At 45.4% G+C, this 13,262-nt stretch overlaps 2 protein-coding genes across 3 annotated transcripts in view; one reads left to right on the top strand and one right to left on the bottom strand.

Annotated features, from left to right (window-relative positions):
• The window catches only part of LOC105490699 (fibrillin 1), a 237,062-nt gene extending 234,615 nt beyond the window's left edge, over positions 1–2,447 (bottom strand). Inside the window, exons 1-2 of one of the 2 annotated variants that reach the window (XM_011756581.2) lie at positions 2,305–2,447; positions 1,332–1,676 (exon numbers count right to left, since the gene is read on the bottom strand). In XM_011756581.2, coding sequence (XP_011754883.2) covers positions 1,332–1,495 — 164 coding nt within the window. In that variant the 5' untranslated portion in view covers positions 1,496–1,676; positions 2,305–2,447. The remainder of the gene's footprint in view (positions 1–1,331; positions 1,677–2,304) is intronic. The other variant, XM_011756573.2, reaches the window with a different exon arrangement.
• Positions 2,448–2,535: 88 nt separating this feature from the next.
• On the top strand, positions 2,536–9,058 carry LOC139355438 (uncharacterized). The gene is made up of 2 exons (XM_071066893.1): positions 2,536–3,558; positions 7,766–9,058. Exon 1 carries the CDS (start codon positions 2,867–2,869, stop codon positions 3,431–3,433), a length of 567 nt encoding a protein of 188 aa, XP_070922994.1. The 5' UTR covers positions 2,536–2,866; the 3' UTR covers positions 3,434–3,558; positions 7,766–9,058.
• The last annotated feature ends 4,204 nt before the right edge of the window (positions 9,059–13,262 follow it).

The following is a 13,262-nucleotide window of genomic DNA, read 5'->3' as shown; positions in this document are numbered from 1 at the left end:
AAACTTCCTTCCAACATTATCGGAATTCTGGGTTTCTTTTCCAGAAAGGCCAAGATGGAACCGAATTAATCGTAACTATGTTCTGTGCTATTTTATCACAGCCTAAGTGCTTGGCTCTTACAATCATCGTGCCCCTTCTCCAGACTAGGAGTCAAAAACTGGTCTGGTGAGTTTACTGCACTTTTTCTTCTCGTATCTTCTCATATCTCATATCCACACAAACACAAATTTTACTACATATACATGACTGTAACACCCCATAACAAAAAAAGAGTCAGGGAAATGATCGGCCACGTATCCAAGTGGACACCATCACTTGGTGGCCCAGAGCCACATAATAAAGCTACAGATCCACTCAGGAAAAGAGCATCAGTCAGGATGGTAAGAATTTAATACAAAATCTCCCTATATATACTGTCAGAGTTTACTTAACAGGCTCCTCCAAGAAGATAAAAGGGGTCATTGACAGTCCATCCTGCTGTTTCCATGGAGGCTTTAACTTAAACAATTGCAGACAAATTTCTCTTAAAGGAAATGTATTCCCACTGTCCTTCAACACAGGAAAGTGACAACCCTTAGTCAACCCGCCTAATTTAAATCTTTCTGGCCGAAACATCTATAATAGCGGCATGGGAAGCCAGTGAAATGGTCAACTGAATGTACATAATACAAACACCATTAGTTAAAAATACCCCCTTAAGGCCGGCCACAGCAGCCTTACTGCTGCAGCGAAACGGAGAGCCCCACACAACCCAAAAAAACCAGTTCTCAGAACCACTTGCCCGGTTCTGCTTCCAGTGTAGACATCTAAAGGAAGCACTGCCCGGAAAACCCAATCCGTAATCGTAATAAGCATAATTTACGGAAGAGTCGACTACTCTTGTGATTTATCCTCTGACTCTCATGAGAATCCCTTCCTTTCCTTGCCCCCTTTCAAATACAGCATCTACCAAGATGACCCCAAGGAAAGTACTTTCCTCTAGACACAACCAGAATTGGTATTGCAGGGAAAGGAATGGGCTTCTCCTCTTATCCCACTCGCAACTCCTCCCCTTCTTCCTCAAGGAACCCTTCTCGCCTCCCAAAATCTGCCTCAACAATGGCCCAAGATTCCTTTCAATCCTGTCCTCTCCTTTGGGGCAGAAATCTTTGGGAGTAGGGGCAAGGTAGTTTAACCACGAACGGGGTGGGGACTAAACAACCCTAGCACCTCTAAGGTGCCCCCAGGAGGTCTTGCCAAGGAGTCTTCCACAGGGAGAATCATCCTGCCCGTTGTTCTGCATCTTGAAACTTGGGAGACCCACACCAAAGGAGGGGACCGGTTCCTTTACCCTTTAAGCGCGTCGTGTCCTCCGCCGCCTCTTCTCTTGGCCCGACTGGCTCTGGTTTCCTTCACGTTCCCAGCCTCCAAATTGGTGTCCGCCCCATGACTCGTGTAGGACGCTAAAAGCACGGTAAATCCCAGGAAGATCTCCAGCAGGCCCCCTCGACGCATGATGCCGAGCCGCCGCCGGCTCCCGCCGCCTCCTGCCGCGCCCGGGGCTCGGTCTGCGGCCGCCGCTGCGCCCTGAAGCGCACCGCGCCGCCGGGGTCCCGCTCTCCCGCCGCCCGTCCCCCGGGCCGGGCTCCTCCCGCCTTCTCCAGGCGCTGCTCCCACTTCAGGCGGCCCCTGCCAGCTGCAACACAGAGACAAATCCCCGAGGCGGGGAGACTTTCAGGGCATCGGGATGCTGAAGCCTCGCGGTCCCCATTCCCGAGCCCAACCCGTGCGCCGCCTGCGCGTGGCGCAGTTAATTTGGGTAAGGGAAGACCGTTTGGTCCACAGCTGGCTGGAAAGCCCAGGCCCCCGGCGGCAGCAGCCCCGGCCAATCCCTTGGCCTCCCGGGCCCCGCCAAAAGAGCGCAGCGCAAAGTACCCATGTCCCCAGAGATCCTAAGTCCCGGGCGAGCTCTCTGGGTTTATTTTTTTAGTGGCACGAATTGCGCGCGATGCGCGCTATAAACGCCCCACTCCTCAGCCTGCCCTCTCCGCCAGGCTGGAAGCCCGCCGCGCCGTCCCCGCCGACTCCGGGCGCTGCCACCGCCCCCCGAACATCTGACGCGGAGCCCGGCACCAAGAGCCCCGGGCCAGGAAGCCGTCAGGCAGGGGAGGGCCAGCGCCAGCTGTGGACGTTCCGGGACAGCCCCTCACCCCAGTCCCTGTCCCTGCCCTCGGCGCGGCGCGGCGCAAACGCAAAAGCCTCCGTGGCCGCAGCTCCAGCCCCGGTGGCTGCCCGACCCCCGTCGAGACCCAGGCTGCACCCACTGGAGAAGCGGCGGCTCCGACTCCCGAGGAGGCGGCGGCGGCTGCTCCCAGTCGTGGCCGCTACAGCCACTGCTCCGCTCCGCTCGCAGCTGTCCCAGCTGTGGCCGCCTGTCCGCTTGTGGCACCCACTGTCTCTGCCGCGGCTCCCGCGGCCCCCTCCTTTCCCCACCTCTTCAAGTATCGTCCGCGCAGCGGTTTCTCGCGAGAGAAATACTTTTTTAAAAAAAAGAAAGAAAAAGAAAATGACACCCCCTCCTTCATCCCCCTCATCACCACCCCACCCCCCGGCCCCATCCATCCTCCCTTTCCACTCCCCTTTGCCAGCCTCCGCCTCGGCGCGGGGCCTCTCGCTCGCAGGATTAGCGCAGTGGGAGGAGGCAGAGGTGATCAGGTCCTGCCCGGCCTGGGACTTTTTGTCTTGAGGTGGGGAGGAGAGAAATGGGAAGAGGTGGAGTAGCGGTTTTAGCCCGCTCTGCGGCTGGGAGGTCTAGATCCGAGATTAGCCTCTCCCGTGATCGGGGAAGCCCTGCCGCAGCAGAAAGTTGTTCCACCTGCGCCAAGAATGCGCGCTGGAGACGGCTGTCCCGGAGGCCCTGGCCCGAGAGGAGACCAGTCCCCGCTGCCTGCGCCTCCCGGTAGCGCGCTCCCTGCGCCTCTCCCGCCGGACACTCAGCAGACGCCTGAGGCCGGGAGGCTAAGACTGGGTGTGTCGCAGGCCGGGACCGCGGCAGGGGCTGCTGTGCCGACCGAGGAGAGGGCTCTGCCGCCCCCACTTGCCCCGGGTTGTGGAGAGCCCACTCCAGACGCGGCTCTTCTGAGGCTCAATTCAAGCCATCCAGGCCTGAATCCAGGATGCTCTCAGTCGGTGTCCAACCCAGGGGCCTGTAAATGTTGGAACCTAGGATTTAGGATGCGAGCGGTGAAGGGATGGTCCTCTTGCCCAGCCCAGATTAAGATTGGGGTTCATCTGGAGTACTCTACTTACACCCTCCCTGTCCCGTCGCCCTCCCACACACACAGCTGCCTCTCCCCAGGGTATGCACGGCACAGTGAATTTAGTGGCTTTGAAAGGTATAGTATTTGTGGCATCCTTATATGGATAATGCCCGATGATGCCTGCACCCTCTAACAGTTTAGGAAGGCCGGAAGTCGCACACTGGGTCCTGGCTGCTGTAACTGGAGACCCCCAGAAAATCCCCTGCAAGCGGCCACCAGCCCGCTGTCGAGCCAAAAATAAAAGCTCAGCACAAAGAGGTACCCTGGGAATGTATCCTGTTGAAAGGGATTTTCCTTATTTGTAATCGTTTGTAAAGGGGCCCAGAGAGTAGGGTAGAGAGACCTGAGCAAGTTATTCAACTTCTTTCCAATTATAAGATGGGACTTGTAGTGTCCACCACACAGGGTTATAATGGTGATGATGGACATGCTGAACTGCTATGATACATGAAGATGAAACAGTAAAACTGTGGGAACTATGAGCTGATCTAAAGCCGTAATCCTCTAAGTATGTATATGATCTACTTTAAGTCTCACCTGCAAAAGGTCTCTTAGCAGATTCATGAATGACAGCCTTGGTCACACACTCCTGGCTGAGTAAAGGAGATCATTCATTCAAGATGTTTTTACTGAGCACGAACTGTGTACCACTTAGTGCATTGTTGAACTACACTTCAACAATTTTTAACAAGGCAGGTTCAACAATTTGAACCCGGCTACTTCAACAATTTAGTGAACAAGGCAAAAATGTGTCTCCCCTCACACAGCAGGTAGTCGACAAGGAAAGGCAGACTTGAAACAAATAATGGTCCAATTGTTGAGCGCCAGACAGGATAAGTACTGGGTGCTTGCTTGGAGGATATATAACAAGGGGACTTGACCTAGGCTAGGGCTGATCAGGAAAGGGATCCCTGAGGAAGTGGTATTTAACTTAAGTCTAAAATATAACTAGACTCTACTTAGGATAGCAGTTCTCAACCCTGGCTATGCAGTAAAATAATGAGAGGCTTAAAAAAAAAATTCTGACACCAGGATGGGCGTGGTGGCTCATGCCTGGGAGGCCAAGGCATGTGGATCACTTTAGGCCAGTAGTTCGAGAGCAGCCCAACCAACATCATGAAAACCCGTCTCTACTAAAAATACAAAAATTAGCCAGGTGTGGTGGTGCATGCCTGTAAATCTTGCTACTCAGGAGGCTGAGGTACTAGAATCGCTTGAACCCAAGAGGTAGAGGTTGCAGTGAACGGAGATTGTGCCACTGCACTACAGCCTGGACACAACAGCCTGGGCACAACAGAGCGAAACTCCACCTCAAAAAAAAAAAAGAAAAAAAAAGAAAAAAAAAAATTCTGACAGCAGGCCCCAACACCCAGAGTTTCTGATTTGAGTAGTCTGTAGTGGATCCTTCATATGGATTTTTTTTTTTTTTTTTTTTTTTTTTTTTTTTTGAGACAGAGTCTTGCTCTGTCGCCCAGGCTGGAGCGCAGTGGCCGGATCTCGGCTCACTGCAAGCTCCGCCTCCCGGGTTTACGCCATTCTCCTGCCTCAGCCTCCCGAGTAGCTGGGACTACAGGCGCCCGCCACCTCACCCGGCTAGTTTTTTTTTTGTATTTTTTAGTAGAGACGGGGTTTCACTGTGTTAGCCAGGATGGTCTCGATCTCCTGACCTCGTGATCCGCCCGTCTCGGCCTCCCAAAGTGCTGGGATTACAGGCCAGCCCTGGGTAGGGAGATGTAAGGAGGGAATTCACACTGGGAAAAGGATCTGAGCAGAGGGACTATGGATCAGAAGAAAGCAGGGCTGTTGGACATCCAGAAAGGCCTTGTCCTGCCCACCAGTTTTCTGGGCTGCTCTGCACCTACAGGGGAATCTGGAAACTGCATGCTTTACTTGTACTCCAGCAGCATGCAAGACTTGCTGTGCCCTCTCTCTCTCAGAATCTTACACTCAGTGACATGTTGGACAGCAGCATCCCAACACAAGCCTTTTCTAAGGCTTCTGCCCAGGAAGTAAAGGCCAAATCCAGTGCCCTGCAAGTCCCCTCTTCCAACATTTCTGGACATTTCTATTACTTCTAACTCAAACTACCTTCCAGGGTTTCACCTCAAAGGGAGGGATTTGGATTAAACGCTTTTATCTGGCCTTTGCTTTCCCCGCAACCTCCTCTTTATTCACTGGCTTCTTTCTCCAATAAAGGAAAGATTCTTTCTTCATATTGGATGGCAGCTCCAAGCCATATACTCCCCTCTTTGAGCAATAAGTCTCATGTTCTAACCACAATGGTGGAAGATCTGCAAGGGAAGGGGAGGCAGAGGGAACTTGATTACTTAAAAGTAAATGCATGTTTAAATATACAAGAAATATTCCCACTATCTAGGCAATCAACCTATATTAGAGTAGCATGCCACTTATGTCAAAATTCAGTAACGAATAATAAAAATCTGTGTCTTTGCAATAAGATTTTCTTGATGCCAGATGACTGAGGACCCAATTCTCCCTAAACCTATCACAGACTTTTTTTTTTTTTTTTTTTTTTTTTTTACATAATAGATTGTTTTGCGCTGTTTGCAAATTAAGTCCATGGGCTACAATTCCTTGCTTCCATCTCCTTATTTCAAAGAATTCTATTCACCCTAAGAAACCCTGCTCAAATTCCTTCTTGTTCATAGGTGTTTTAGCTCATGCCCATCTCTCTTGTTCTAACATCATTGCACTTATTAACTGAGTCATTCACTGAATAGTTAATTAATTTTAATACATGATTATAGTATGCCTACTATATGCCAAGTGCCATGTCAGGACTGACCATTAGGGATATTTCTTCTGTTGCTATCGTGAACTATTAGGTTGGCACAAAAGTAATTGCAGTTTTTGCCATTTAAGAGTACTAGCAAAACCACAATTACTTTTGCGCCAACCTAAATATATATGTTTTTTCTATAGCCATTGTACTTACTCCCCCTAGCTGTATGATATTAAAGACAAGGTGACATTCCTTATTCAAGGAAACTTGCTAGTGTCCTGAAAACTATGACAAAACACAAATACTTTGTTTATTGTTTGATCAATTGAAACCTTGTGGCATTTTTAGCTTCAAGTCACTCTCATCATTTATACCTCCTGTATAAATGTCTGTGTCAGCAAAGGTTCTTTGTCTACAAGCAAGAAAACTAGTTATGGAAAATTTAAGCAAAAAAAAAAATGACCTTTTAAGTATTATCAGGTTATGAGATGGCTCACTGAACTTGACTTTGTGATAAAATGGGGAGTCGTACAGTTCTGGGATAATGGTAAGCAGAGAACCTCTTCAGGCTGATGTCATGTGAGTAAATCAATTCCAATCATTTTGATCTCTTTGCCACCCCTCTTAGAGTTCAAATTCAAAAGGCAGAGTCCTATTGACGTAGCTATTTAGGGAACTTGGGCACAATCCTGGCCAAAGGATGATGGAGTATCTTGATGGGTAGCAGAACAAGATTGCATGCCACGGGAAAGGGGTTCATCTATAAAAGATGGGCAAAACACTATTTTGGTCATGCACCAAAAATTGAAGGGCATTAATGCTTGTCAGGGGCAAACAAACAAACAAACAAACAAATCTAGATGTTTATTACACCATCTCAAGAACTTTCAAGATGTTTAGAGCTTACTGAAATAAAGCATTTTCAAGCTTTACTTGGAAGATGCATACTCTAAAATCAGTTTCTCGGTCTTCCTTTGCAAACTAAATAATGACTTTACAAAAAGCTAATTAGACTTTCATGTAGCCCCAGTTCCTGCCATTGATGGTGGCAAATAGATCACTCATGATACGACCAACTACATCTTCAAAAATTGGCTTCTGACTCTTAGTGAGTATTGTAGAATTTTTGTAGTTATAAAAATATAATGCATATATCACAGCTACCAGATACCACACCTACTTACATATATATATAGAGAGAAAAATCATACATTCACATACATAATCACATTTAATCTTTACCACAACTTTTGGTAGATTGAAAAACATAGCCACAATATTTCTTATCTTCTTCCATCAAGAAGTAGAGTCTATTTCTCAATTCTTTGAATCTGAGTTGGCTTTGTATTTTTCTTTTACCAGTAGAATAGCATAGAAGGAACATTGTATGACTTCCAAAGCTAGGCCTTAAAAAATCTTGCAGCTTCCTCTTTTACCCTATTAGATGTTGCCCTGAGATGGATAGGCCTTCAAGAAGTCCAGGATGAAAGACAATGTGAAGAGAGACAGCTCCAACTCTCTCAGCTACATCAAGACTCTTCCTGAGCCACCAACTAAATGTAGTCACATATGTGAGCCCAGCAGACCAGCACAACTGCCCAGTTAACCCATAGAATAAATAGATCATTGCTTTAAGCTACTTATTTATTAGGGTGGTCTATTATGTAGGAATAGATAAATAATTGAAACCTTATAATGGAAAATAATTTTTCTCAATTTTAGAGATGAATAAACTCACATTCAGAAGAGTTAAGAAACTTGCTCAAATTCATAAAATCAAGAGAAGAGGCAGAGCTGTAATTAAAACCAAGCCTTTGACAAATCAAGGAAACTTTTCATGTCATCACTGCTACCTCATCTGTGGCCACAAAATCTCAGTCAAGATCTAGGGTTGATGCAAATGGCAGTCACTTCCAGTATCTACAACACTTCTCTTGTGTCTTCTTGGAAGCTAAGACTTCATCCCTTGAGTTTCACTGCTGCCTGAATCTACATTGCATCTTACTTGAGAGCCTCATTTATTCCGTGCTACAAGATCCATGCAAGATTCCAGGATCACCAAGATCACTCCAGGAAATGAAGAGATCAAGAAAGCTGCCATAGACAAGTCTCTGTCTCTCTGCTTCAGCTTCTGGTTCCCTCATAACATAGGACAATTTCTTGTACAAAATGGATGCTCCATAAATACTTGCTGAATGAACTTCTTTTCTAGATGGTGATGTGATGGCAACCTTAAAACCTCATGCCATTCTTCCTCATCATTCTCTGGGTTAAAGAAAGGCCTCAACTTTTCCAGCAACTGACAGAGCCCTGGTGTGTGATATTGCGTCATTGTGCCTCTGTTGTCCCATCACTCCCACTCGGGAGAGGATATGAATGAATGAGTCTTAGTTTTAAAGAGCTGAAGGTGGAATTCAGTTGCCTGATTGCTAGCATAGATTGCACATCTATGTATGTGCCATTTCCTTTTTTTTTGATTGTTTAGTTCATTTATTTGTGTAGCCAATTTTGATTAAAAACGAAACACTGTGCTGGAAGCTGAGGCTTCACTAGTGTAGGGATGCCATTCCTGCCCCCTAAGAATCACAAGGGGTAGAGCATAGCAGGAGGTCCTTACAGCAACAACTACCATGAACTAAGCCTTTGCTTAGTGCAGGTACGGTGCTAAGTTAGTAATATTCTTCCCATTTTAGAATTTTGTAGTTACAAAAATATAATGCAGGCTTAAGAAAGAACAGTTTAAAATGACATAAATAAACCTTTGTTTTAGGGAAAATTTGCATATGTTTGTGCTTGTGTGTTATACTAAGAATCCTGAGCAATTCCCACTTCAATATAAAATTCTAGTGTTGTGAGGGCAAAAGGTGAGAGTTTAAAAAAAAGGTAAAAATTTATACATGCTAGAAAAAAATGAGAATTGTTTTCATTTTCATGATTCTTCAGAAAATTTATTTATTAGAAATATTTTAATTACTTAACTAAAAGATTTTTTTAAGTAGTTTTTCATAATCCCAACCACCCTCTTTTAGTTTTCTCATTTTGCCTCTCGTCTTTGTCCATATGGTGCATTTTACATAGTTGTAACTCTGGTGGATGTATACTTTTATCTTCTGCTCAACAGGGAGGAGAATTTGTTCAGCATTTGAGTGTTTAACCTTTGCATTTTGTGGATGGGGTCCCTGGGTGAGGTCTGCCTAGCCATCTTTCTGGCAGAAAGCACGTACAACTGTTGAATTATGTTATTGAAATAACTTTCATTACCTCAATCCCCCAAAGCAAACAGTTGCTCTCCACCCAAAACAAAAGCTCTGGTTCCCAGACTTCATTTCACTTGTGTTTTCCATGAGTTCTGTGACCCACCCTGGTATTCCCTGTCATTTTTTCTACCAGACATAACAGATACCAGCCCAACAGCAGAGGCGAATAAAGCGGAGGCCTGGACAGCAGGAAAGGACGTAACATTTTATCCATCACAAATTAAAAACATTCTCTCTTAGCTCCATTCAACAAGTGTTACCAAACACCAGCCTTGTGTTGCAGACTATGGGAGACGCTACAGAAGCCACCAAAATGTGCCCGTCCTGCAGCCTGCTCTCTCTCAGGAGGGAGAAAACGAGTGCTTATAGCAGAGGTCAGCAAATTTCTATGAAGTGACAGACAGCTAACAAATACTTTAAACTTCATGAACCGTAAGGCAAAAGAAAACAAATTTCCACACGCATTTTACTGACAAAAATAAAAATTTGTCTATGGACATTGAAACCTGAATTTCATATAATTTTCATGTGTAATGAAATCTTCGTTTGATCATTTTCAACAATTTAAAAGTGTAATAACTATTCATAGCCTGCAGGCCATATAGAAACAGGGGGTGGGGGCAGATTTGCTCTGTGCAGCCGTAGTTTACCAACTTCTGGAGTTAAAGAAAAAGGCCAGCACAGAACCTGGCTTGGGCACGACTCTAGACAGTGGCTGGCACCAAGACAGGGATCCACAGAGGAGAGAGGTGGGGTGGGGTGGGGTGGGGTGGTCCAGTCAGAAGACTTAATGGAAGAAATGGGATTTGAGGATCGCCTTGAAGGGAGGGTAGGATTTGGCTACATGGGGAGAACATTCCAGGCGGAAGTGATGAGCATGAGTCCAAGGCACAGAGGGAGGGAAGATTATGGGCCAAAGGGGACATGCAGGGTGTTTCACCATCCTTCATGGTGACATACTTCTAGCTCTCCAAGGTTTCTGTGACACACCCTGGGCTATGTGTTTACGAAGAGGAGGGGTATTGTGAGCCTGTAGGAGTCAGTCTTTAAATGACTACGATTAATCATATTATATGAATGTTAATAATATCCATAACCCAAAACTTGTTGAAAACACTAAGATCCATCTGATCTCTGGTTTAAACCTGATGAAAGGCAAACTAGACCTTATTTTTCTCCATCCAGAGATTTTCCACGTTTCATTTGGTCACCTACTTAAATAATTTTTTTAAAGAATGTACTTTTTCTTCAGGATCTTAGCATTCTAATGATACCAGAAAATGCCACCTGCCCTAACCCAAATATTCATGTCGAATCTGAAAGTCTTGATTAAGTTATGAGTAACAAGTAGCTTTTGTTAGTGACTTTTCTATTTTCCTATATCGGTTTTTGTTTTCACTCTAGATCTGAATTTTCTCTAAAAAGTTAGTAATTAGTGCATACTAGTAATTACTGAATACCTAAAAAAATGTTTTTCCTGGCTGACTTGACCTATTCCCGTGATTTCACCCCTTGCTCATGACATACTAATAACTCCCAAATCTGAATCTCCAGCCCAGACATTTCCCTAGAGCTTCAAATTCAGATGTCCAAGTTCCTGCTGGATGCCTCCACCTAGTCCTCCCACAGGCGTTCAGACTCAACTGTGGTAGCAGCCACGACGAAGGCCTCCAAAGATCCCCCTTCTGGGTGCTCGTGCCTGGGGTAATCCCCTCCCCTTGAGCATGGCCTGGACCTAGTGATTCTCTTCTAGCAGATAGAGTATGGTAGAGGCCATGGGATGTCACCTCCAATACGAAGTTACACAAAGACTCAGGAGCCTGTCTTGCTTGCCCTTTCTTGCCCTCCTGTCTGCCCACGCTGATGGAAGCCAGCTGTCACGTTGTGAGCTGCCCGGCAGGGAGGCCCTGTGCGAGGAACTGACACAGCCAGTGACGGACTAACGCCCATAGTCCAAACCACCCTTGATGAACTGAACTCTGCTATTAATAATAATCACACAAGCAAGCTTGGGAATCTTCAGATGAGACTGCAACCCCAGCCAACACCTTGATTCAGCCATGAGAAACGTTCAGCCCGAGGCATCTAGCTAAGCAGTGCCTCATTTGTGACACAGAAACAATGAGATAACAAATGTGTAGAGTTTGAAGCCACTAAATGTTGAAGTTATTTGTTACACAGAAAGAGATAACTAATATGTCAGCAAACTCCCTAAACTTGTTTCTTCCCCTAAATTCTCTATTTTAATTGTTAGGACCACCATGTTCTCACTCATCTATGCTTGCAAAAGGGTTTATCAAAGGTCCTTCATTTGTGCTTCTCTCATCCTCAAAATCTTGAACGCTTTTTGTATTTTTCAATCACAATTGGTATGATTTAGTAGTCTTAAAATTTGTTCCCTTCGAGTTCCATCTGGAACTCAAGCCATTTGTGCTACAGCTTGAAATTTCTCAATTTCTGCATGATTCTGCTAGCAACAATATTAATGACCTCATACTGGATATCTTTCCACAGATTAAAAAGAAAACTTGGGGAAGTGTCCAGAGTGATAGAATAGGAGAAGGAAGAGTCTGGGAAATGCTGGAAAACTCTGCCCAGAGTTTGAAAATCAACCACATAAATAGGGATGGAACAAGCATGGAATTAGAAGACAGAAGACTGTGGTCCTGTCTGGGCTTTGCTGCCCATCTGCTGTGGCCTCAGAAAGTCACTTTACTTCTAGGGTCCTCCTTTTCCTCTTTAGGAAAATGAGGGAGTTAGATTTCAGTGAAAGGCAGAGCCACAGGTGGGCTGTTTCAGGATAAACCAAGGAGCTTGTTAAACTTCAGATTCCTGCCCCTAACAGTCACCCAATGCTGATTCAGTAGGTCTGACGTGGAGTCTAGGAATCTGTATTTTTAAAGTGTCCAGTTCTCTGAAATATAACAAGGTATGGAAATCCATGAATTAGATCCTTTCAAAGAATATTTACAATCCTAGTGCTGTAATTGCAAAGCAGTATTTATTATATGGCAATTGAACTTTGCATGCACATTGTAAAACACACCCCCCAAAAAACAAATTTTAAAGGATAATTTTGTGTGTGTACAGGTGCGTGTGCATATATGTTTTTTCATTTTATTTTCTTCCCAAACCCTAACTGATCTCCTTGCATAGTCACTGGAATACATGAATCTCATTGGGAGAACCACTGGAGACTGTGACAGGTCTATGGGAATTGGGTGAAGAGGGGTACAGAGGTCTAAGACACCAAGGACAAACATCCAAGGTAGCAGGCAAACTCCTTCTACTCGTGGTATGGCTTGGCATCACATGGAATACCGAGAAGTGTAAAGAGTGTGTGTGTGTGTGTGTGTGTGGAGTTAGCCCTTCTTGTTCTCACCCGAAAGCCCATCTCCATACAGTGTCATATCACAAAGAAACAGAATCTGACTTAATGAGAAAACATCTGACATGACCTTCAGTAAAACGTAACATTAAGTCATTACTGAAGGACTCTCATGAGATGTGAAGGGAAGATTGTGCCACACCACGCACAGCACAATTTTCTCTCTTTACTATGGAAACCCCATGTCTCCCTCAGACCTTAATTTTCCCATCTCCAAATCTTTCAAAGCCACCCCTACACCTGTGCTCGCCATGGTTCTCCTCTCTGCCCCTGGCCTCTGTCCTAAGATTCTTCAGTCTACCCTGCAGGCCCACCAGCCCCTTATTAGGTAGAGTTATTTCCCCTTCTCTCAGCTTCTCCCATTTGCTCAGCCTGGGATTTGCTTTCAGTTGAAAGGGAACACAGGATCACAGTTAATGTCTAGTATATTTTTAACTCTGTACACCAAAAAATAAAAAAAAAAGAAGGAAACTAACAAGGTAAGGCAATAAGTACTAACCCGATAGAGAATGGGAGTTCTAGATGTTCAGAGGAGAGGAAGACACCTCTATGCAACAGTGACCAGAAAAGTTTT

The sequence above is a fragment of the Macaca nemestrina genome, chromosome 7 (genome assembly GCF_043159975.1).
Source record: "Macaca nemestrina isolate mMacNem1 chromosome 7, mMacNem.hap1, whole genome shotgun sequence".
Lineage (NCBI taxonomy): Eukaryota > Metazoa > Chordata > Mammalia > Primates > Cercopithecidae > Macaca > Macaca nemestrina.
The sequence above is the reverse complement of the archived record's forward strand: the minus strand, read 5'-3'. Positions and strand labels throughout refer to the sequence as shown.